At 40.9% G+C, this 25,497-nt stretch overlaps 1 protein-coding gene across 2 annotated transcripts in view; it reads left to right on the top strand.

The window, feature by feature from the left end:
- The window catches only part of INO80 (INO80 complex ATPase subunit), a 138,445-nt gene extending 113,197 nt beyond the window's left edge, over positions 1–25,248 (top strand). Inside the window, exons 28-36 of one of the 2 annotated variants that reach the window (XM_029951238.1) lie at positions 2,584–2,678; positions 9,148–9,220; positions 16,742–16,900; positions 17,508–17,610; positions 18,631–18,719; positions 20,338–20,490; positions 20,783–20,942; positions 21,609–21,824; positions 23,671–25,248. In XM_029951238.1, the coding sequence (XP_029807098.1) occupies positions 2,584–2,678; positions 9,148–9,220; positions 16,742–16,900; positions 17,508–17,610; positions 18,631–18,719; positions 20,338–20,490; positions 20,783–20,942; positions 21,609–21,824; positions 23,671–23,888 (1,266 nt within the window). In that variant the 3' untranslated portion in view covers positions 23,889–25,248. Of the gene's footprint in view, positions 1–2,583; positions 2,679–9,147; positions 9,221–16,741; positions 16,901–17,507; positions 17,611–18,630; positions 18,720–20,334; positions 20,491–20,782; positions 20,943–21,608; positions 21,825–23,670 lie in introns of both variants that reach the window. The other variant, XM_029951237.1, reaches the window with a different exon arrangement.
- The last annotated feature ends 249 nt before the right edge of the window (positions 25,249–25,497 follow it).

Genomic DNA, 25,497 nt, shown 5'->3' with positions numbered 1-25,497 from the left:
TTTTGATGGGAGCCTAGGTGGCTCAATCGGTTGAGCGTCCATCTCTTGATTTCGGCTTAGATCGTGATCCTAGGGTCAGGTCATGATTGCAGGGTCATGGGATCAAGCTCCATGTCGGGCTTTGCATGGAGCCTCCTTGAGATTCTCTTTCTCTCTCTTCTTCTGCCCCTGTCCTCTGCTCACGTGCTCTCTCTCTCAAATTAAAAAAGAAAAAGAAAATATTTTGATACAGAGATTGTTAATTGAAAATAGATATATACATACATATATTTTTTGGACGTAGTTTTTTTTTTTTCAAGTAGGCTTCATGCACAGCATGGAGCCCAGTGTGGGGCTTGAACTCACAACTGTTAGATGAAGATTTGAGCTAAGATCAAGAGTTAGTTGTTCAACTAACTGAGCCACTGAGTTGCCTTGGAGATAGATTTTTTAAATAAATTTTTGAAAGTGCTGGGAGTTACTTATCACACCATTTATTGTTAGAATTTGTATTTTGATTTAACAAAATAGAATTCAGTTTTATCCTAAGTCATTAGATGTTTTTAAGATCATAGAAAAACTGAACGAAGAATAGAAGTGGGCACAGGTCTTGAAATTAGTGGTTGGAAGAAATTAGGCATTACTTTCCATATTAATTATCTTTTCTAAACCACCTATAATTTTAGATATCTAGAATGGCTTTGATATAGCCAGAATTTTTGAATGAAGGAAATATTCAATTGCTTGTTTATCTCCACCTTTATCTTTTAGCTGTTTTCTGTGGTATAAGGATGTAGACAATTCTTCTTTTCTGCATTTAACTGCTTTTTCCATGTCCATTTACTTGTTTTGAAGCTATTTACTGAAATCAGTTCTAAACTCATCTAAGCCTCCTGAAATCCCACTGCTCCCCTGGGTGGAAGAGCAAAGGCTTAAAGCAATAAACGGAAAACATTCACTTCTGTTACCTCAGTAACAAGCTCTCTGTAATCAATGTTGGTTTGAATATGGTCTAGGATTTATATCTCTGGTGTTGTGCTGACCTTGATATATAACTCATGTAAACAGTAAGATCCACAGGAAGATTTCATTTATCAGTGCTCTCACTAAGGTTAGAAGTTCTGGTTCAGGAGGCAAGAGTGCCTGTGCAGAAAGCCCACCTTGTGGTTAAAGTCCAACCTATGGGATATCTCTCTGTATAATCTAGTTATTTGCTTGTTCTGGATGGCAGCATCGCCTGATTGTATTAGCTGCCAAGGCATAGTGAGCCTCTGAAGACTATCATCACGCTCTCATTTTTCCATCTTTTTTCCTGAATCCCTCCTTATCTAAAACACCCCCTACTCTTCTGCCATTAATCCAGTCCCAACTGGCCTATATCACTAAATATGAACTTGAAACTCTTCTTTGAATATATTCTACCCCTGTTTGATTATCAAAGCCTTTGAAGAACCATTTGAAACAGAAAGAAATAGTAAAAATATATACAAAGCACAATGAATAGGTATTCCTCAGTGAGCTTGTCTACTCTGTTGACCAGCTTCACCTCATAAGTACCTTAGCCAGTCTTCTGCCAAGCCATTAAAGGGTTTTTGGTGTTCGCTTGCTCTAAGAGTAGGCTGCCACATTCACTGCATCAGCTGCACTGAACTGTAGCAACCTTGTGTTGCTACAGCCAGACAGGATATGAGCTACCTATGAGAATATTTACAATAAAAGGACATTTGACCATAGAAAATTTATTAATACAGACATCTCCCAAATGTAGAAATAACTAGTCTTTTTCATAGGGAAATGTTATTTCAGAACTGATCATTGTTTCATGGTGTTTCTTATAAATAGGCAACTGTGTTGAGTTTTTGATAATGATTCCTCCAAAGATGGACTTTCTGAAGTGTAATCCATATTATTAGGGGTGAAGAAAGGAAATCATTGCTCATTTGGATATCATCTGTAAGAGGAAGTACAGCTTCTAAGAATGGTGATATGTTCTCTCCATTGCATCTCTTGAAGTTTCTTCTCTGTTCTTAGAAGTTGTAATTCCTCTTCTAGATGATGTTAAGAACATTCTCTGCCAGGGAAAGTTACCTTGTCTTCTGTTCACTCTGAGGCTTAGTTAGTTAGGGCTCCCTTACCAATGATGCATGCTCTGCTGGGAGAAGGAAACTTAGGCTGTAAATTCAAGGATAGTGGTCAGCAGAGGTAATGTTGGGGAGAAAAGCACTGGCGTGAGTATTACTTTTGGAAAGAAAACTGGATATTCCATAGCTGTGAGAAACATCTGGTTGTTGACCAAAAGGCCATTTTTGTTTAGAAATTTTATTTTGTTTGTTTTCATGAAACCTACTGAAATCTGCTGGAATAAGAGTAGTTTCCAAATTGAAATTGAGGGTGGCTCTAATCTTCATATTACCCTCGATTTTTACATCTTGTCAGTAAATTCATTTACAAATTAAATTCTTGTGCTTTTAAGATTAGCCTCTCATTCTGGATATAATGACTTGCCCCCAATATGGATGAGGTGGTAGGTAGGTAGGTAGATGTTGTGGGAATTAGAATACAGTAATTTGCATCAGACTTATATTTTTTTACTCTGATTGCCAGGAATACATGGTTTATAAGAAGCATACCTACATGAGGCTTGATGGTTCATCCAAGATCTCAGAGAGGCGAGACATGGTTGCTGATTTTCAGAACAGGTAATATTAATGGGAATTACAGAAATTCTTGTTTGATTTTCCTGTTTCTTAAGATGATGAGTTTAAAGGAAATGTCAGCACATCTCAGGTTGTTAAAGCAATCATAATATGGTTTCTGCCATTTTAAGAGGTAGCTAGATCTGTTTAGAGTGGTTCAGATTTATGTGTGTGGGAGAGAAAAAAAATGAATACTTTATCATTCTTTTATTCAAATATACCTTCTTAGCAAATCAGCGCCTTTTCTTTGGACAATAAAAAAAAATGATTTCTGAGTGTAATCCAATATCCTCCTTTATGTGGAAAATGTATATGTAGAAAGAAGTCTACAACGCTGTATTCCTAAATGTTAACAATGGCTATCTCTGGGTAGTAACTTATAGTTGATTTTTACTTTGTTTTGCGTACCTCTTCTGTGTAAATTTAAAGAAAAATACCTTCCTTTTCCCTGCATTCCCTCTAGCACTGTAGTAATACAGTACAGTATGAGAAATTACAGTGGTGCACAGTCTCTTCAGCTGGCAGCTCTCAGTTACAGTACTTCTCCCACCTGATAATGAGCCTGTGAAATTTCAAATACTGCCCGCTGGATGCTGATGGTTTACAGAGCCATAATTATCCTAAGTGAAGGTTCTCATCTAATAAGCAAGAGTCTGGTTACTGCTCCCTCCAAGGAGAAAGCGAAGCTCCACTAGCTATTAACAGAGCTGCTCAACTCCACCCTTACATTTTCTTCCCTAGACCTGGATAACTAAAGAATAGAGTCGATCTTAATATGCTGCTGTAAATCACAAAAGTTGTGCATTTCTGGACTTTAATTGTGTAGTCTGTTAATATTTAACTTTGATTTCTTAGGAAGAAAATTAGGCACATAGCCATTTGTATTTAGGTTACTACTTTTAATTTCTTTCATTTCACTTTTAAGGCATGATTTACTTCAAATGTAAAGCAGTTTAGCATCAAACAAATTCATAGTTCAACATAGAGTGCCCTCTGATAAATTTTGCTATTGTATGATCCTTTATAATGAAGCACAGATAAGATAAACCCTCCTTTGGTTTATAGTCTGTACTCATGCCAATAAATAACTTCTAAGTTGAAATTACACATCTGAATTCAAGTGGCTGTTTGACCAACAATGGAGAAGAAGACCTGCTTCAGACCTGTTTCACTTTCTTACCTAGCAGAAGCTATGGGCATATTCTTAAATTGATTATTTGAGACATGTATATCCATAGTACAGTTGACTCTCTCATAACATGGGTTTGAATTGCGTATAAAACACTACCATAAATGTATTTTCTCTACCTTATGATTTTCTTAATAACACTTCTTTTTCTACCTTACTTTATTGTGAGATTATGATATATAATACACATAACATAGAAAATATGTATTGATCAACTGCTTATATTATTGGTTAGCTTCCAGTCAACAGTATGCTATTTGTAGTTAATTTTAGGGGGAGTCAAAAATTACTCCCAGATTTTTTACTGTGCCAGGAGGTTGGAACCCCTAAACCCCTTGCGTTGTTCAAAGGTCAACTGTAATGCCTCTCAACCCCATCATATTGTTACGCCCTGCCCTAGAAAAAATTTTTACCAGCTAATCTTCCATCTTTTCTTGATTCTGAAATCAAATGAAACATATTTTACTTTGTCCTTGCCTACTCCAACCAACGAGCTTCAACTATTAGGTATATACCTCTAGTCTTTAATATGTGTATGTTTATGTTCACATAGCGATACCATATTGTAGATATGATTGTGTTTCCTGATTTCTTCCCCTTAGCATTATATCATAAACATCTTTACCTGTCACTTAAGAAATGTTTGTAATAAATTTCAGTGACTAATACTCCATTATACTGGATATTTATACTGTATTTCTGTTATTAAAATGTTGAGTGAATATTTTTGTTTACAAAGCTTTGTCACCATTTTAGTTTCCTTAATAGTAATTCGAAAAAGGGAAATTACTGAGCGTAAAGGCATGTGAACATTTAACACTTTGCAGATTGTCAAATTGCTTCGTATGGAGTTCTGATTTAGAGTCAACCAGAGCTGTAGTATATTAACATGTAATCATTTAGTCTTCTGAGTTGTAAGGGTACAGCTCTTCTTCTAGTTGACCCATTTTGAACATGAGATCCCAAGATCAGTATATTTTACAATGACGTTCTGATGGAAAAAATCAGTAGATGTATCTAATTTATTACTTCTAAAATCTTTTATTTGTTATTTGATTTTGGTGGACAGTTGTTTAGACAATCTCAGTATCACGTGATAGTTTTGGAAACCTTAGCTCTAAAAGAATGGTATTTTCACCATTAAATTAGATCTGCTTAGTAAATACACAGTTTTCTTGGGGAACCTTATTTGAACTTCTAAACCCTACAACTGTGAGTCACTAGGGAGCAGTGAGTTTTATTTAGATGCAACATTTGAGTAACCATCATTTTAACATCTGCATCTAATATTAGGCAAAATGAAACAGACAAATCTCTCTTTCCCTGCCTACATTATGAGCTAGACAGATGACAGAGTTGGATTGCGGCTAGAACATAATCCCCTCTTTCTTGTATATGGAGTCCAAAGCTGATGAGAAGCTTATCACGGCAGACCCCTCCAAATGGGAAAAAATTCTCAACTTGTAAATTTGAGTGGCCAAGGTAGCCCAATATAGAGAAAAAGACAGGTGTTTTTGAAAAACGAAGAAGTCTGCCTTGCCAAATATTTTCATTATTATTAATGAAACGACATCAAAAGAAAAAAATGGAGTTTCAACTAGAGAGCCCTGTGGCTCAAAGGTCAGCCAGAGTAAACAAGAACTCCTATAAAAAGCCATTTACATTCCCTTCATACAAGATTTATTTATGAGGGATCCTTCCAGGAAAGAGTCTGACTGAGACTAAAGACTGTTTAGCCAGGATGTCCTGACTGGGCAACATTCAGAACATGTGATCAGTGCATGATCCTAGAAGCCATTCACAAGGTCTCTGCTCTGGAGTGCCTTGGCCTTTGCTTCCCTTCCTCCTACCCCATGACGTTTACCAGATAGATTCCCCCACCCCATTATCTGATCACTCGGGGTGACCCTTTGGAAACCATGAGAAAAAAGTAAGTATAGCATCAATTTTTCTTGGTCAGAGTATTGTAGAGTTCCAGAGTTGTCTTTCATCCTGGCTCTTTTTCATTCAGCAAGTCTTCACTGCAGTCGGTCAGACTGCATGTCCAGCTCTCTGGGTATTTTGGTGCAAAGTAGCCTCAGTGGGTCATTAAACAAGAATAGGAGTGAGACCTGAGCATATCTCTGCTACATGATTTCATAGGGTCCTTCACAGACCACCGGAAAGAAGCCTGGTCTCTAAGGCATATTCCAGCAGAAACCCTGAATTGAAATTCTTTTTCAGCCCCCTAGAGGGCACCCAAACCATCATGATGCTTCAGGGATTCTGTTTTCTTCTGTTTCGTCAGAGTCCCCAAAACATTAATTCACATTATCAATACTAGATTTATTAAGTTGAAAGGAACTTCTCAGCAGTTTTAGATGATCCAATACTGTCATCTAGAATGAACAGTAATTTTTTTAACAACCCAAGGTTTCTGTAATACTTATTTTTCCATTACAATGTGCTAAAATGATATTGAATACAGTCAGAAACTTCCCATCAGCCTTATCATTAAAAGACATCTTCTGGGTTTTTCTTTTTAAGGAATCTTCTCAGTACATAGTTAATATCCAAAAAAACTTGTCTTCTACCATTACATTTCTCTAAGTTTTGCTGCTGACTTATTTTTACCTAGATTTCCTTCAGTTTTTTTTTCTAGAAATGGTCCCTTTTGTAAGTCATTACCATATCTGGGGACTTATACCTCTATCCAGACTATGGAAATGACCCATCTTTTTGCCTCTACCCTTTTTTTTAAAAAATATTTATTTTTGAGAGAGAGAGTAAGCAGGGGAGGGCAGAGAGAGAAGGAGAGAGAGAATCCCAAGCAGGCTCCTTGCTCTCAGCACAGAGCCTGACGTGGGGCTTGAGCTCACGAGTTGTGAGATCATGACCCGAGCCAAAATCAAGAGTCAGACATATAACTGACTAAGCCACCCAGGTGTCCCTTTGCCTCTGTCCTTCCTTATATTGCAGTTCCCAACTGCTTTCTACCTCCCTCCCTGTCTCATTCCCCTTCCCCTGTTCCCACCCCTTGCTCAGGGTCTGGACTTACTTTAAGAATAACCAAAAGAGTCATCTTCTCAGGGCCAGAAGTGGGAAGGAACTTTTCTGTAGCGATTAGTACAGCCCTGGAAAGCTCACTCAGTTTTTATTTGCAGCCTTGTTGTGGTTATTTTCGTGTTGGCTATAAGGTATCAAGCGTCCGTTTACATCATCTCATATCTGTAAGAAAATATGTTTCCAAACATTTTAACTTTTTTATTTGCCATATATGTATTAACTATAAAAGAGAGCTTTGGGGGCACCTGGGTGGCTCAGTCGGTCAAGCATCCAGCTTCAACTCGGGTTATGATCTTGCAATTTGTTCAAGCTCCACATCAAGGTCTGTGCTGACAGCTCGGAGCCTGGAGCCTGCTTCCGATTCTGTGTCTCCCTCTCTCTCTGTCCATGTCTCTGTCTCTGTCCCCGCCCCCTTCTCTCTCTCTCAAAAATAAATAAAAGAATTTTAAGAGGACTTTTATGAATTAAATAAAATTATGAAATAATTAACTTGATAATATAATTTAAGGATAAACTAGTAGAGTGTTAGTGAGAGTATAGAACTTTTGGAATCCTGCCTTATAACAGGCCTGCAGACATACTTTAGTGTCATGCCTGCCTCTAGGAACCTTGTGTTTACCGAAATACAAATAGTGGACAGATTTCTACTAGGACCAGCACAACTTAATGATTAACAAGGCGGCTTATTTCAAAATAGTTCCTTCACTGATACTCATGTTTACTGTTGATATGTCATTACTTAGTCACTTCAGCTGTATACAAACATCCTCATTTTGTAGTCCAGGAAACAGACCTTCAGCAATCAAATGACTTTATCAAGAAAGAACAACCCTTGAGAGCATCCTGATATCACTTTTTCTTTTATTATTTTTTAACGAACAGAATAAAAGTTTATTTTACATTGAGATTTAGTACCTCTATGCCATATTTGCAATTTGAGTTGCCTGCTCTTCAGACTGAGCAGCCAGGCATCCTATATTATAATATTTTCTCATCTGTACTATTCCTTTTATTTATTTATTTATTTTTTTATTTTATTTTTTTTTTTTTAACGCATGCAAAAGCAAAGGGCTTTATTCCGAATTTAGGCCCGGCTAGCCTAAACTCGGGCTCACAGACTTCAACAACACACTGGATCCATGTGGAGTGAGCCTATTTATTTCTATAAAGTAGTCTGATCCAATAAACTGATTTCATGACCAGTAATAGGTGTGACCTGCAATTTGAATAACACTGGCCTAAATGAATTTCTAGTTGCACTCTTTATCTTAGTCATGAAGAAAAGAGATTAGCAACTTGATTTGAAGGACTATAAAGTTTGCTTATCAGTATAATGCCATCCTTTTCCCTCAAATTTTCTAGAAAATAAAATCATGTGGCAGGAACATGAAAACGCAAGATAATCTTAAAAGTATATGCAAGAATTGGCTTAAAACTTGTCTCTAGTTGTATATGTAACTCTTGTGGTCCAAGCCTGCTCACTGTGATCTGGCACAGTCCTTGGTCCTAGAAGGTATTCAGTAAATATTTGTTGTCTGAATGAATGACAGTAGCATCTACTGGTTTATTTGTAATTCTGGGTTTCTTTAAAAGGATGAAAAATGTAAAGGAAAACTAAGAGAACTACATCTGATTATTTCTGTGTAAGGGCTATGTTGCCATTCATTAAGAAGTACTTTAATCCTAGCCTGTCTTCATAGATTGATCTTAAGTTCAACTTCATACATAGAAGACATGACCTGGGTCTTGGTCTTGATCTCAGGTCATTTTTCTGGAACTGACTTTATTCATCTGAAAATGAGTGCTTTGGGAATTATAATCATTAGTTCCCAAATTACTGGAAGTCATGAATCTTGGGGGAAGCACCAGGGAATACTGACTTATTTGTCCCCTCCGTATGAACTCAATGGTTTGACTTGTTTAAAATATGACTCTTATATGACTACTTCCACGATAATTTATATATTTCTGTTATATTGCTACACGTTTGTAAGTATATTGCCTGTCAATGTTTGTGGGCAGCAGAAGTGTATCTCCAAATTGGAAGATGACAACCACCATTTGATTTTTGTGTCAGAGCACCTTGGTACAATGTGTCAATAAATATGGATCAGGCATGGGTAACCCTTTCTAGCCCTAGATACGGTTCTGTATTCAGAAATCCCTGTCTTTTGTCACATGCCATTTTTCTGAATTTTCAGTTTTCCCTTTTAACACGTCTACTTCCCTTTTCTGCAGGAATGACATCTTCGTGTTCCTGCTGAGCACACGAGCTGGAGGACTGGGTATCAATCTCACTGCTGCAGATACAGTAAGTGAGGAGAGCACAGAATACTAGACATGCAGGTTCTCTACTATAAATATATTGTTCAGTTGGCATTACCCCTTGCTTTGTGTCACTTGTTCTTTGCCTCATTATGTTAAATGACAGCGGTTGCCTTTTGCCTAGAACTAGGACATTTTAGCTTTCCTTCTGGACTTTTCCGTTCATTCTCTTAAAATAAATTTCTTATACATTCATTCAACAAATATTTAGTGAATGCCAACTATGTGTCCTAACCACTTAGAGTACATCAGTGAATAAACAGTAAAAAATATATACATACATTTGTCAATCCAGCCAGATTGTTTTAGGACCTATAACTGAACAAATCAGTAATAATTGTTTTATTATTCTTATGCATTGATTCCACCATGGGAAAAACTCATACTTTTATATCTCAAAACTTTAAAAGGTGGTTGGAAAGCAATGAAATTGGTAATTTAAAAAATAAAGACATTCTGTCAAATTACCTATCTTTTCATACCGAATCTTTTTGGAAGAATACTTCAGTGACTGAAATGGAAAAGAGCATTCCTTTTAAATCTCAGAATTATTTCCAGGATTCAATTTTTTTTAAATTTTTACTTTTACTTATTTTTTGAGAAAGAGAGTACAAGTATTGGGGAGGGCCAGAGAGATCGGAGAGAGAATCCCAAGCAGACTCCTTGCTAACAATGCAGAGCCTGACATGGGGCTCAATCTTACAAACCATAAGATCATGACCTAAGCCAAAATCAGGAGTCAGACACTTCACTGACTGAGCATCCAGGCACCCCCGAATGTATTTAGTAATACTTGAGGCATAAAAATGCATAAATGGGAAATTGTTTTGTAGAAGGCATGGCTGTAAAAATGTTATTTTATGTGGCTGTGTTTCCTCTATATGAAGTATAGAGCATGCATATTCCCAGGAATAGAAAGAAGATGCAAACTCTAGAGAGTTCTGAGACATGAGTTGCGTGGGGGAAAGAGGCTTGAGTAGACTCAAGCTGCAGAACTAGAACCAGAGTCCGTGTTTTCTAGTCTCCATCCGTAGGCCGTGTCTACTTTCTCCTTATTAACTACTATACTGTAAAACTGCCTGACCTCAAGAATGAAAAACTGATTCTGTAGCAACACTAAGTAGAATATCAACCATAGGACTCAACTGTACCTTCCTTGGCATATAAACCTTAGCCAGTTAACCAAGTTTGGACAAGGCCCCAGGACCAGAGGACCACTGAAAGCCTTGCAGGGTAGATGCTATATCTAACATGCATCAGCCTCAGTTATCCTAAGGGAAGACTGTCAGTGGTGGTAGGTGTGTTTTTGTCTGTTCTCTGAGGTGGTGGCTCACTTATGTCATATTAGATAGCAGAAATTTGGCTTTCTCTTTACTCCTTGGTTTTCTGCTCTATTTTTTAAGCATTCCATACCCAAGTTAGTCATACCTCACTATAAATGCAAGAGTCACCACTTTCTCCTGGTGGATCTTTGGACTCCAGTCTCAACCCCAAGCCCCATATTTATTCTCTTGGTTTATTTATACCCTTCTTTAATAACCATGCCACTCCCTTTGCCTAAAACTCTTGAAGGAACCTCCATTGTGTACAGGATAAAGGGTAAGTTCCTTTACATGGCATACAAGGCACTTCATATTGTGGCCTTTACCTTTCTTTCCAGTCTAATGGCTACATTACTTCCCCCTTCCAAAATTAATGTTCCATAAATAATTATTGACTTGTTTCCTGAAGATACCATACTGTATCACACTGTTGCATGAACTGTTTCCTCAGTGTCTCTTCTTCCACCTGGTAAACTTCTATTTATTCTTCAAAACTTCTTTCATGGTCAGGGGTTGTTTTATATATGCTGGTATAGATAGATTCTCTGATAAGGTGACATGAGCTGAGATCTGAAGAAAGTTAGGAAGCAAGCCAAGCATATATCTGGCAGAAGGAAGAGCATTCCAAGCAGAAGAGATAAGTGCAAAGCCTAAGGTGAGAACATGTTTGGCATGATTAGGCAATAGCAAGGGGCCCTTTGTAGATGGGACAGAACAAATGAGGAGGAGAGGTTGTGAGAGGGGTGTTGTGGAGCAGATCCTGTAAGGCTTGGTGGGCTCAGTAAGAATTTTGAGATGGAAGGCCCCTGGAAGAATTTGAACAGAGGTGTAACATGATTTGGCTTGAGTTTTAAACATGTTCCCTCGCCTTTGGGGGAATGGGGTGGGAAGAGCTACAGGGAGAAAGGGAGAAGCAGGAAATTCAGTTAGGAGTTAGACAAAAGATGATGGTGGCTTGGACAAGAATTGAAGCAGTGGAAATGAGGAGAAATAATAGGAACCTGCTTGTATTTTGAAGGCACAGCCATTGGTGTTGGCTCTTAACACTGGATGTGGGATGTATATGAGGTGTCATGGAAGACTCCAGGGGGTTTGACCTAGGCACCTCGAATGGTGGAGACACCAGTTACTAATTAAGGGAAAGGTGAGGAGGAACGGGTTTGAATGGGGAAGTCAAGAGTTTGGTTTGGCGTGTATTCAGGTCAAGATTCTTAGTAGACATTAAAGGGCAAGGCCACCCAGGCAGCAGGGTCTGATGTTCAGTAGAAAGATTAAGGCTAAAGATGTAGGGGGGAGGGTTTGTAGTTTTTTTTTAATTAATATAGTTAGTTTATTTTTGAGATAGAGAGTGACAGAACATGAGTAGGGGAGGGGCAGAGAGAGAGAGGGATATATAGAATCTGAAGCAGGCTGCAGGCTCTGAGCTGTCAGCACAGACCCCAATACAAGGCTCAAACCCACAAACCACGAGATCATGACTTGAGCTGAAGTTGGACACTTAATCAACTGAGCCACCCAGATGCCCCTAAAGATGTAGTTTTTAATCATCATCTCCTAGATGATATTTAAGGTCATGAAGTTGGATGAGGTCGCCTAGGAAGTCTCGTATAAGTTCATGTAATTAAAATGCATTTTTCTTCTCAGCCTGCTGATCTGAGGTTTGGTCTACGGTTTTTGTAGTTCTAGTTGTTGATTTGCATGGTTAAAAAAAAAAAAGATTTGAATAGGGAGATCTGCATTATGCTTCCAGTGTTTACAGTTTGCTCTGTGGAAGTAAGGAGCTCCTGCCAGCCACAAAGAACTAAAGTAGGCCTAACCCATAGCTAAAGGAGCAAAAGTAGGAATTCTTTTTTCATCCTAGGGGCTAGAGAACAGCTCTGAATACTCTTGAGTTCCCAATTCCAAAATAATTTACATTTAATTTTGAGGGGAGGGCTTGGGGACTCATTTGTAAATTAGAACCTCCTGGTATACTGCTCAGTAAAATGAGACAAGATTGAAATGAATTTCTGGTTATACTTTGTTTGCAGTCAAGGTGTGTGTGTGTGTGTGTGTGTGTGTGTGTGTGTGTGTGTGAGAGAGAGAGAGAGAGAGAGAGAGAGAGAGAGAGAGAGAGAGAGAGAGATTAGAGAAACAATAGGCTTAACTGCTTGCCTGGCATTCTTCCTTTGTCCTGAGATTTATTTAGCTTTGGAAGATCCCCAGAACCATTTATGGACAAGGAAGCGGTTAGTCAGCCTAAAATGTCAGGAAAAACTTAATGTCTTAGGATTGGGAATGCATATATAAACATGTTTTTGTAAACAGTGGGACTCTGGCCTGCTCTGTCAGTAAAAACATGATTTTAGCATGTGATTAATGGCCCTTACTGTCTATGTTGTTCTTTGTGTATTCTTCCTGAAGTAGGCATCTCTTTGCATTTGACTGTCTTCAGTGAGGAGTGGTTATATACTGTACTATTTGTTTTTTTTCTATGTAAGACCTGTTTTAAATGCTCACATGTAGAGAGAGAAGAGGGAGCTTTTCTGCCTTGGTAGCAATGTGAGAATTCCTGTATGTCCTGTGAGACAACATGGGAAGCTCTCAGCCCTCTCATTCTCTTGGGTCAAAGAGTTTTACCCTCCAAGTGTTGGTCCAGCATTTTCTAGTTATTCCTCTCGAATTTTTCGTTTTCTATTTCATTCCATCATCCCCTGAAACTCCCTGTCATTGACCTATAAAGTCAGACGCCTCCACCCTCTCTCAGCTCTGACCTTGCCCCCTCCCTCCTGTACCTGTCCAGCTTGGCATGTACAACTTCATAAAGGTGCTGTCTAGTAATGTATTTCCCCTTAGTCATTGCTGGGTAATGCTTTGTGGCCATGCATAGACTAGCTTTAATTTATCCTGGCTAAGTTCTTACCCTTTAATTGTTATTTGTTTTTCTTTGGAATGTCTCACTGAGATCCATAAATCTGATTACCAAAGATAGGTGTCCTCTCTTTCCCACTCTGGAGGGCATTGTCTCCCCCAGCACTCCTCCCCACCACCTTCAGTTCATGTCATGGTTGATTCAGTGTTCATTTTATTGTCAGGTTAGATAATAACCATATTATTGGCTTGGTTTTTAGTTATCTCATTCTTGTTTTTGTTTTAACCTTAGAGCTTATATATATTTCATACTCTTTTTTTCCCCTGGGTAAGTATTTTTCTTATGAGAATCTTACTTTATACTTGTCCTCCCAAATTCCCCACCTCTTTTAACTCATTTAAATTATAATTAGGCACTAAATGTGTAGGGTTGTTTTGAAGTTAAATTGCAGACCTATGTCCTTAGCTTTAATCTTTTTACTGTTTATGAGTTCAAAAAAACCCAAGTTGAATCAGGTTTGGTTCCCACTGAGGCTTGGAGGAAAAAATGTAAATGTTTAAGGAAGCACCTATAAAATGATTCATAATATAGAATTTCCCATTGTGAATTGATACTATACCATTGCCTCAGGCTTAGGTAACTAAAGGCACTGTCTTTTGAGTGTGGTATCAGCTGTCATTTTCCACATATGTAGATATTTTAGGTATGTTGGGCAAGTAGTGTTTTCTCCCAGTCCAGTTGGAGGCCTCCTTTTTATTAATTCTGTCTTCTCTTCCTTACTCTCTCTGAAAGTTTAAAGTAGATTTTCCAGAATTTTGCATATCCTATTGAATCTCCAAAATATCCTGTGGTCAGGTTTGCTATGCTCCTTTACAAATGGCAAGCGTTGTGTACTTTGAAATTCTAGGTCTGTAGATTAACAGTAAGTTAACAGTAAGTTTTCACACTGATTTTTTTTTTCCTTGCCAGGCAATTTGTATTTTTCTCCCCAAGGATTCTTAATGCTAAAAATTATGAGATTATACCTCATATAAAACCAAGACAAAAGGAGCAGCATAAGAAAGAGCCACAGGAGATTTTATTATTTATAAGCAAGAACATTGAAAATGCCAGTGCCTTTTGTCTATCTTCACTCAAAGTCTGAATTCTGCAGAGAATGGCAGAATTGCCTCCAATTTTAAATGTGAGAATAAATAAATTACTTTGAAGTGAATCACTCTTCAGTTTACATTATTAGGCTTAGTCTAGTGTTGATCAGTCCCCTTAGAGATTCTGTTATCAATTGACTAGTATTTATGGAATTCTACTTGGAAGTGATGGGTAGTATCTGTCCTACAATAAGACTAGATAAGGAGTTTGTTTGTTTGTTTGTTTGTTTGTTTGTTTGTTTTTTTAAATAGGTTCCATGCCCGACATGGGGCTTGAACTCATGACCTTGGAATCAAGAGTCAGGTGCTGTACCCACTGAGCCAGCCAGGTGCCCCTATATAGAGAGGTTTTTTTTTTAAAAATAATACACATGAAATAATTGGTTACCTGTAGAAGATAGGTAATTAAGTGGGAACTTGGACCAGGATAGGCAGTACAAGGTATCATTAATAATGCAAGTTGTGGAGGCAGACTGTTAAGGCTGTGAGCCCAGGCTAGTCACTTCCTGATTTATAAGATGAAGGAAACACACAGGTTTTTGTGAAAATTTAGTGAAATATGAATGCATACTAGTGTCAGATACATTGTAAGTGCTGAACAGATTGTAGCCATTATTATGTCTACTTGGAATCCATGAGGAATAGGCAAAAGGGACATTGTTATAGGCAAGAGAAATCAGGGAGGCCGGGGGCCTGGTTGTTTCATTTGGTAGAGCATAAGACTCTTGATCTCAGGGTTGTGGGTTCAAGCCCCACACTGGGCATGGAGGCTACTTTAAAAAAAAAATTAAGAAAGAAAGAAAATAAATCAGGCCTTCCTCTAAGTCGGAAACTTGAACTCATCCTTTAAAGGACCAATACAGAAGAAGTGAGGGATTCCAGGTCAGAAAGCAGCTTGAGCAAAAAGTGGTGCAAACAGACTAAGTGAGGAACGCTGAGGAGACCGGTCCGACAACGGGGAAGGGGCATGTTTGTTTTAGAAAAGAATAGAGATGAAGTTGGCTCAGTATTATAGCAGGGTCTGATTATTGAGGGGAGTTTGGACTTGGAGTATTACCACCATAACTGGCACAGAGATGAAGTAGCCTACAGTGGTACCCAAAGTAGACTGAAGAAGAGAGAGACTGAGCTCTAGAAAGCCTGCTGGTCTGACAGCCCCAGTGAGGTAGGCATAGGTGGTGAGGGCCATTCCACAATAGGGACAGTGGACTGTAAAAAGGATTAGTTCATTTCTGAAGCAGTGGATAGCTTTGGTGACTTACGTCAGTATATATGAGGGCACGTGGGAGAGACCATTAAGGACCATTTGGAACTGGCTTTCTTTCAGGAGGTCCCCTGTATTCAATAGTAGCCTCAGGGCTGAGGATTTAGGAGTCTGGTAATTCTAGGATCACTCATGGGATAGAGAAGAGGGGAGTACATTTTGTTGTTGTGTTTGTTGTTTAGCAAACTAAAAGCGGCCAGAGATCCCTTTTTAACATTTCTTTGCTGAATTCAAGGGACAGGAAATAGCTGGAGAATGCAAAGAAATCCATGCCTCTCTCTCTCTTACCAAGGTAGGCTTAGTATTAGAAAGGCTTTCAGGAGCATCTGGCTGGCTCAGTTGGAAAAGCATGTGACCCTTGATCTCAGGGTTGTGAGTTTGAGCCCCACGTTAGGGTTAAAGATTACTTAAATAAATTAAATCTATTAAAAAAGGTGGGGCGGGTGCAAAGAGAGAAGGCTTTCATATCCCTCACCTCCCAAGCATACCACTTACTTAGACTATGTGATCTTGGATAAATTCTGTAATTCCTATGTGCATCTGTTTCCTCATCTATAAAACAGGGTGTTAATAGTACCTAATTCATAATGATTATGGGATTTAAATGAGTTAATACACATAAAGCACCTAGAACAGTGACTGGCAAAAAAGTAAGCACTAAGGGTTAATTATTAATACTATCATTGGTCCCTCTTTTTAAATGTGAAAACGGTGAGGAAAAGCTAGAGTATATCTATTTTGCCCAGGGCAAGTGAAGGGATGGCTTGGTTTTATGAGTGGATACTGGAGCATCTTAATTATCATAGAAAAAAATCTGGCATCAAACTATTGCAGATGACAAGTGGCTAGGTTGCTCTCAAAATTCATCATCTTTCTGTGAGAGTGCCTCAGTCTTTGCTGTATTCTTGTCCTGCCTATGCAGGTGATTTTTTATGATAGTGACTGGAACCCTACTGTGGACCAGCAGGCCATGGACAGGGCCCACCGCTTGGGGCAGACAAAGCAGGTTACTGTGTACCGGCTCATCTGTAAAGGCACCATTGAAGAACGTATTCTACAGCGAGCCAAGGAGAAGAGTGAGGTAAGCACAAGACAGAGGGAGTACTTTATTGGTGGAGAAATTGGAAAGTCCAACCACATTTACTGGGCTAAGACGTTTGCCTTTTGTTGGCCAAGAAGGGGTGAAAATTTCTTCTGAATAGAAAATAAAATCAGGGCCAGTATTAGCGTGGCTACTCCTTCCTCATTCCTTTTCCATCTAAATGGCTTCTACAGCCTAGATTGGGCTGTTGTTCATGTGGAGGCCACATCAGTCATAGCCTTAATGTTTCACATACTTTCATATTCAGGAGTCTCACTGTAGGACTCCCAATTTGTCAGCCTCTAATTTTTATGTGAAATTTGTTAGTTTCCAAAGAAATGATTATTTGGGGTTTGTTTGTGTATTTTTTTTAATCTTGATTTCAGTATTGGATCTTCTAGCTCTCAATTAGCAATCCCAAGCAAAAGAAGTTCTCATTGTTCTTTCTGTTGAACAAATAATCTGGATTATCCAGTGAGATGAATGAGAAGAAATGGGGAATCTAAGTGCCAGAGGAGCGGATTGAGAAAGATGTTGCCTTCTCTCTAGATATTTGCCATAAGGGAATGGGTACTTGGTAGTGATGTTTTGGTCTGCTTTGGTATAGATTCAACGGATGGTGATTTCCGGTGGGAACTTCAAACCAGATACCTTGAAACCCAAAGAGGTGGTTAGTCTTCTTCTAGACGATGAAGAGCTGGAGAAGAAATGTACGTACTCTAAACTGAAGCTCTCTCCTCCCTACAAAATATGTTTCTCTGGCCGCACACATCTAAATGTGGTAGAGGCCTTTGTGCCCCATGTGTAGGCAAAGCCAAAGATTGTATTTGGGGAGAAACACTTTTTATGTTAATAACTTATATTAAAACCCAAACAAGAATGTGTTATGGAATGGGACGCCTGGGTGGCTCAGTCAGTTAAGCCTCCGACTTCGGCTCAGGTCCGATCTCACGTTCGTGGGTTCGAGCCCCACGTCAGGCTCTATGCTGACAGCTAGTTCAGAGCCTAGAGCCTGCTTCCGGTTCTGTGTCTCCTTCTCTCTCTGCCCCTCCCCCTCTCATGCTCTGTCTCTCTCTGTATCAAAAATAAATAAAACATTAAAAAAAGTGTGTTATGGGGTAGAAGGCAAAATTTGCATGTATTTTAAAAGTAATATGACTTTGAATTAATTTACATTGGGAAGCTATATCCCTAGACTCCTCAGCAGTGGTGAATTTATTCTGTTCTGCCCAAAGAAATGTTTTTATGGAGAAGGTGGAGAAGCATACTTCTGTAACGCTTCTTCCATGTATTTCTGGCTTTTGAGAACAATTGGTTTCAGAATTACCTTATGAGCCCCTGAGGATTTCATAGCATGATATCAGAAAATTTGACGAAATTCCTATCTTATATTGCTCAAATTTGCCACCACCTTATAAAAGCCTTTCAGCACTCTCCAACCATACTTGGTCTCTACAGTGCAGAGATATTAAAAGGCTAAAAAGAAAAAGAATAAAGGCAAAGAAAGGCCCACAACAATTAAATCAAATAATAGTTTGAACCCAAAAAACTGTTAAGACTCCAAGAACTCTTTATCTTCTCCAAATTAAAAAAAACACCAGTTACCTACTTTAGACAGAAATCATACCTTGGAAACCAAATATCAAGAGGGTATGGCCATAGTATTTTCAGATAATGAGGATTACACTTAACACAGGTACTTCATCAGATCTTTTTAATTTTCTTGATAGTGAGGCTGCGCCAAGAAGAGAAACGGCAGCAGGAGGAAACCAACCGAGTCAAAGAGCGCAAGCGCAAGCGGGAAAAGTATGCAGAGAAGGTATCTCAAGCTTGAGGTGGCCAACAGGGACCGGCGCAGGGCAGGGTGGGGCTTACAAAAAGGCTTTGGGTACATGTCTTGTCATCTTGGCTACTGGTTGGTATCCAACTCCACCTGTAGGTAATAAGTAACAGTTCTGTGCTGATGTACATTTGGTCTGCAGAAATGAAGTCTTGGTAAACCAGTACCCTGCCCCCGCCCAGACCTGCCCTGTCTGTGGTCACATGTAATTATGGAAATCATTTGTTGGGGCTGTTGCAAAGCAGAAGGCTAAATGTGGGTAAAATGGATCAATCTTACATTATCAGATTCCATAGAATCTTAAGGCCTAAGTTGTCATTATGTTCAATCCTACCATAATTGTGCTAGTGTTCCATTCAGTATCATCTACTACTTTTAGCAAAATAAATCACTGCCCAGTCTGTTCATCTCTTTTCCTCCAATTTATGCCAAAGATTCAAGCTGGTTTTTGTTTCCCTTCTGACATTTCCCACCTAAGCCCAGTAGGCTAGCTGCTGAGTGGAATGTAAATTTCTCCCAATCTTACTCTTTATACCAGAGTATTATTTCAGTGATTTTTTTTTTTGAGAGAGAGAGAGAGAGAGAGAGCAGGGCAAGGATACAAAGTGGGCTCTGCACTGACAGGCTGAAAGCTGCAAGCTTACTGTGGGGCTCAGACTCATGAGCCCTGAGATCATTACCTGAGCCGAAATTGGATGCTCAATCGACTAAGCCACGCAGGTGCCCCTGTTTCAGTGATCTTTATTCCTAGTCTTTATTGACAAGTAAGTTAAATTGAGAACTTTAGGATTTATTCTTATCTCAGGAGTCAGCCCATTAGTTCTGACTAGGTTCCCAGAGTTACACCAAAGATTGTTGGTTCAAAACCACTTTACTATCTCCCAGAAGGTGCTTCCTAATTTTTTCTAGTGGGCCTGGCTTACCATTGGGTAAGACCTTCATCAGCCCTCGTTTAATGCCTTGTCTTGAACAAGATAGCTGCCATGAGCTTCAGACATCTTGATAGCTTCAGGCCCTCAATTCCAACAGTTGTCCATGCTTCATTCCCCTTGACGGTTTGGCTTGTCTGAACCGTATTGTCTGGCCACATGTTTAAATTTGTTTTATCTGAAGTGAAGGTTGACTTCTTCCCCTTATCCAAGTTTGTGCTGGGCCTTATGTCCCTTGTCCCTTCTTTTGTAAAATCTACACCCACAGTTGTACCTTCCACTAAGCAGAACTATTTCTGACCTGAAGGTAAGAAAGTGCTCACTTAATGTAGTACTCACTATATTTACAAAGTTGAAAAACCCAAGAACTATCTAACCCATTACTTACCACTGTTTGGAATTTAAATATCTTTAACATTCAGGAACAACATCAAAGACAAAAAGGTGGCTTTCTAATACAAGACATTATAGGGTTCTTGAGCTATTTTTTCCTCCTGCTGTAGGAGTTTTTCTTTTCTTAAAATTATGCTAGTTAAAAACAAAAAACAAAGCCTGGATGTTTACAGAGAGTCAGGTTTCTGTCATCACTTTATTTTCAAACTCAACTCTTCTTTTGGTGCCTATCTTCATGCTTTTTCCATATTTCTTGATTTGTGTGTTCCCAGAAGAAAAAGGAAGATGAATTGGATGGGAAAAGGAGAAAAGAGGGTATGAACCTAGTGATCCCATTTGTTCCCTCGGCTGATAACTCCAACCTTTCTGCTGACGGGGATGACTCCTTCATTAGCGTGGACTCAGCCATGCCCAGCCCTTTCAGTGAGGTGAGGCCCTTTTAGATGCTTTCATCATAGCAATAGAGACTGCATCCTGACTTTGTAGTGTTTGCTTCTCCTGGAGTTCTGCCTTGGGGAAGGGGGCTGCACATGGAATCCATAAGGAGAAAAGGAAATGAGAGCAAGCTGGCTTCTTTGAAGCCAAAGCAAGGGGTCTCACCCTCAGGAGTGAAGCCAGGCAGGAGAGAGAAATAGCCTGAGAATCATGTCCTCCCATGGGTACAGGGCCATGGGGTGTGGGTACCAGGAATGGTGGTGATCTCGATCTTTCTTCCTCTAGATCTCCATCAGCAGTGAACTGCACACTGGCTCTATCCCCCCTGATGAGAGCAGCAGTGATATGCTGGTCATCGTGGATGATCCAGCCTCCTCAGCCCCCCAGTCTCGAGCCACCAACTCTCCTGCTTCCATAACGGGCTCCGTTTCAGACACCGTGAATGGTGAGTGATCCTGCCGTCTTATGCAGCTTGGGCCAGGTCCTCTGCCTCAGGAGAAGCATTGGTTTGGTGCTGGCTAAAGTCCCAGCTCTGACTAAGATCAGACAGAGTTGGTCAGAGATCAGAAAATAGGCATTTTCTACTGTCTGTAAAGAAGAGTTGAGTGGAAGTAAAAAGGAAAATTTATGGGCTCATTCTTTGAGTGGCCCTGTCAACTGAAAGGGAGAAAGAACTTTATAAAGATTTCAAACTTCTTTGTTTTCTAATCAGCCCTATCTTTTATATTTCACCTTCTTTTTGTTAGTTTTTAATTAAAGTTTGCTTTTCTGGGCCTTTCCACTGTTTGTTCTGTGGGGCCCAGTGTTGTTGCTATTTCTTGAGAAGGTCTAGATTTAAATCTTGGGAGTAAAAGCTGACTCTCCAGGGCAGGAGCAAATTGAGATATACAAGTGAATCATAGAGACCCTGCTCCTGGGGTTCATTTAGTAATGAACTAGTTTTAGCTGTTTTGAATTCTGTGACTCCTTGGACCAGCCATTAAATGGGGACAGAGACCTTCCTGGAAGTCCTGAGATTCCCTAAGAGCCAGCCTTCCCTGTTAGGGGAAGACTCTGTTAAGATGTGAAGAGATGGACTTTTTTTTACCACTTGGTCCATTTGTTCCCACAGGAATTTCCATTCAGGAAATGCCAGCCGCGGGACGTGGCCACTCAGCGCGAAGCCGCGGCCGCCCCAAAGGTTCAGGAAGCACAGCCAAAGGAGCAGGGAAAGGCCGGAGCCGGAAGTCCACCGCAGGCAGTGCTGCCGCTATGGCAGGAGCCAAAGCAGGAGCTGCGGCAGCATCCGCAGCTGCCTATGCTGCATACGGGTACAACGTGTCTAAAGGTGCGGAGGCCTTTGGGCGAGGGTGAGCTGCAGGCTCCATTCTAATGAGGGCCAGTCTGGAGGGGGTCTACTGACCATTCTGCCTGGAGAGCAGGTAGGGGACCCTCAGGTGGGAAAGCTCCTTCCCAAAGGCCACCTTGGGTTCTGCTTCTGCACTGAGCAGTCCTAATTCTGCCCTTGCCCTTAAGACTTAGTACAGTTTCACCTTTGATGTGAAAATAATTATGAATTTCTGGACTGTACTATTTTAAACCATCAGAATTCTTCCTGCTTTGAGAACTCGTGTTTTCCCCGCAAGATCCACATTTCAGTGATTATGTTTCAGTAGTCCAGGCTAGCATGCTTCATGTACATGGACCCCTCTCTGGAGTGTATGGTAGAAATGAGAAGGGGAAGCTTTCCGTGGAATACATTTAACAGCAGTGCACAGCAGTATGCTTGTACTTAGTGACCAAAGAGAGGAGGCCTTCTTTGTAGTTGTAGCCTGGAACAAGGAGAAGCCATGGACCTGAATATGAAGTTGCCAAACTGTAATTCAGAAAGAAGATGGATGAGAAAGGATTGGACCCATCAGGGGTCACAAAGCAGGTCAGTCGTGCTGTGCTCAAGAGGAGCAGTAGCACTCAAGAGTAGAAAAACAGAGCAAGACCTGATGGGCACAGGCTTATGAAGTGTGTGATGGGAGGCTCTGGAAAGAGCGAGAAGGGAAGTGGCTCTAGTGAGCATGACACTTGGAGGAAGATTATAACCATAACTACTGACTGACTGACTGACATCTCTCCCCATTCACAACCTGGGCTTCATGTTTAGCTGATAGTGTTGTAGTAGGTATAGGCATTAGCTTATTAGTAAGTGTTAGCCGCCCTCCCCCTGCTTCCTCCTCCTGTAGGAATCTCTGCTTTTGTGTATTTTCTTCATTCAACAAATATGAAGTATAATAGCCTAGTTCAGCATTTCTTAACCTTTTGCCAGCTCATCACATCCTTGAAAAACAAGTCATATCAGCAGCCAAGGCTGCTGTGGTGGGGTCTCACCCACAGATGGGCAGAGCATGATACCCATCAGGCTTTCTTCTAGAGACGTGTTCTGAGAAGGGGCAGGAGGGATAAAGGAGGCAATGGGTAGAGTGTCACAAGAAAAACAACAATGCTTGGTAACTGAGAATGGACTGATTCAGAGATCTCCTGCAGCTCCACTGTATATAGGAAGAGACAGCTTTGTGCTCACTGAGCACTTAGTATGCTTTTTTAGGAAAGTAAAACCAGTCCACAAGAAACAATTGACTCACGTTAGACAGTGTGTTATCAGGTGTAAGTGGATTTGGCTCATACGAAAGAAAAAGAGTTGCACCCAGGGAACCATCACTGAAGGTGAGCAATTTTAACTGGGTCCTTGAAGGTGCAGGTCTTGGGTAGTAGAGGACATCTTGTGAAGTTAAGAAGGAAGCAGCTAATCACAAACGATGTCCCAAGGAAGAAGGAATGTGTAAGAGAATACTTAGTGCCTATGAAGTTACCCACCATCCTGCAGCCTTGGCTTCCCCACATTGTGTAATGTGTGCTCTGTCCTCGAGCACCAAGGAAACATCTTATCCTTCTGGATGAGGTGATGTGGAGAAGGCTGGGTAGGTATCATTTTTCTTTTAAAAACACATCCCTTTTACTGAAAAGACAGTTGACAAGAAAGCAAGTAAGAGGTTGTACTAAGAAGAGGTTAGCAAGGAGTGGCAGAGAGAGGGATTCTCCGCAGCCTCACCTCCAGCCCAGACTGACTAAGGTTAGGCACTAGGACAGCTCAAACAGGCCTGCTGCCTACACTCTTCTTGTCTCTTTCTCCATTCCCACAGGAATCTCGGCCAGCAGTCCTCTGCAGACGTCCCTTGTTCGGCCTGCTGGCCTTGCTGACTTTGGACCTTCAAGCGCCTCTTCTCCCTTGAGTTCCCCTTTAAGCAAAGGAAATAATGTTCCTGGGACTCCCAAGAGCCTCCATTTGACCAGCAGCCTAGCCCCAGATTCCCTGGTCCGGAAACAGGGCAAAGGCACCAACCCCTCTGGAGGACGGTAACTACCTGAACCCTCTAGCTTCCTTCAACCTTCAACCAAACTAGGGGCTAGAGTCATGGCCCTCAAGTGGTCTTTGGATGGCTTGCCCAGTGCAGCGTCTTACATCCCAGGTTAGAGGGCAGAGATGACCAGTTGCAGCAAGGGAAGGACAGGCAGGTGTCTCAAGAGGAGTGCTCTGGGGTGGCCTATAGGAAGAAGGCCCAAGGACAGAGATCGGCCCTGCAGCATCTCAGATGAACTTTACAGCCACGTCTTAAACCTCGCACTGGAGAAGGGCCTGACATAGACCCCCTTTAGATGCTCAGGCACAGTCTCCATCCCCATTCCACTCTTGGGCTCTGGCCATGTCCCTTGCAAAAGCTGTGCAAGTGCTGTGAAGAACCTTCCACAGTGGAGACCTCTCTTAGGGCTGTGATTTCCCGTAGGGCTAAGAAGGGAGGAAATCATATATCTGGCATCCTCGGTCTTTGGGCAGCTCCCCATGTCTCCAGACCCCATTTGCCAGAGTGTCAGCACTGAAGAGAAAGAACAGTGAGTGCGGGAATGTAGTGGCTTCTGAGGGTGACAGAGGCTAGAGGAGGCATGCCCGGAGGCACTTGTTTTCCCAGCATTTCCTCCCCTGTCCTGCATGGTTCACGCCAGAGAACCTTCAGGTCCCACCAGCAACTATAGCAGCAGCTTCCACCCCAGGACTCCCAGAAGCCAGTAAAGAGACCAGGAGCCACCTCAATCAGCAGGACGTCTTCACTGCCCCTCTTGCAGCTCCCCTTGCCCTTCCTGAATGCACAGTCTCCCCACCCCTGCCCTTCAGCCCCCTGCTTGGCTATATGCACTGTCTGTATTGCACTGAGAAAGGAAGGGACAGCAGGAGTGAGGCGGAGAGGATGGATAAAGGGCAGAGCTCAGCACCTACCCTCCCAGCCCTAGCCCCACCTGCCTGAGCTTGCTTCCCCTGCAGAGAGGCAAAAGGGTGGTGTTTGCATGGGAGGTGTTTCTGCCTGCCCCCCAGCCTGATGTCCCTGGTGGAGCGGGTGCTTCCGGGCGGGCCAGTCTCTAATTTGCACACCTGAAAATCGCGGAATTGAGTTTAGACAGATTGATTTTTAAAACTTTTTTTGGAGTAAGGGTGGTAGGGGAATCATTTAATTTAAATCAGTAAGATTCCTCTGCCTAAACCCAGACTCTTGTGTACAGATGCTATTTAGAGGGAATCAGAAAAATGCCAAGCCTTTTTTCTCTTTGAATGTGCTGTCTATTTTTATAACTGAACTTGTATATATGTATAAAGAGAGACACATCTTTCTTTTACTAACTGGAGAAAAAAATCTTAAATAAAATGGAGTGAGATAATTTTATGTAAATCAGGATGTCTGTGGTCTTTGCAGCTGCCTCGGGGCACAGTAGGGTTCGTGGAGGAATGTGACAGGTAAAGGAGACACAGATCCCCAACATCATTCCTGTGGTCGGAGAGGACAGGTCATCATTGGGACAAGAAGTGCTCTGTGGACATTTCCTCAGTGGCATTTTTAATCAGGCTTTGGAATTTGCCTCCAGCCATCAGAGAGGAGGTGGACCAGTGCCTACCTTTCCAATGCAAGACCTAGACTCTA

The sequence above is a fragment of the Suricata suricatta genome, chromosome 9, assembly GCF_006229205.1.
Source record: "Suricata suricatta isolate VVHF042 chromosome 9, meerkat_22Aug2017_6uvM2_HiC, whole genome shotgun sequence".
NCBI lineage: Eukaryota > Metazoa > Chordata > Mammalia > Carnivora > Herpestidae > Suricata > Suricata suricatta.
Note: the sequence above shows the minus strand (reverse complement) of the source record. Positions and strands in the feature narration are given on the sequence as shown.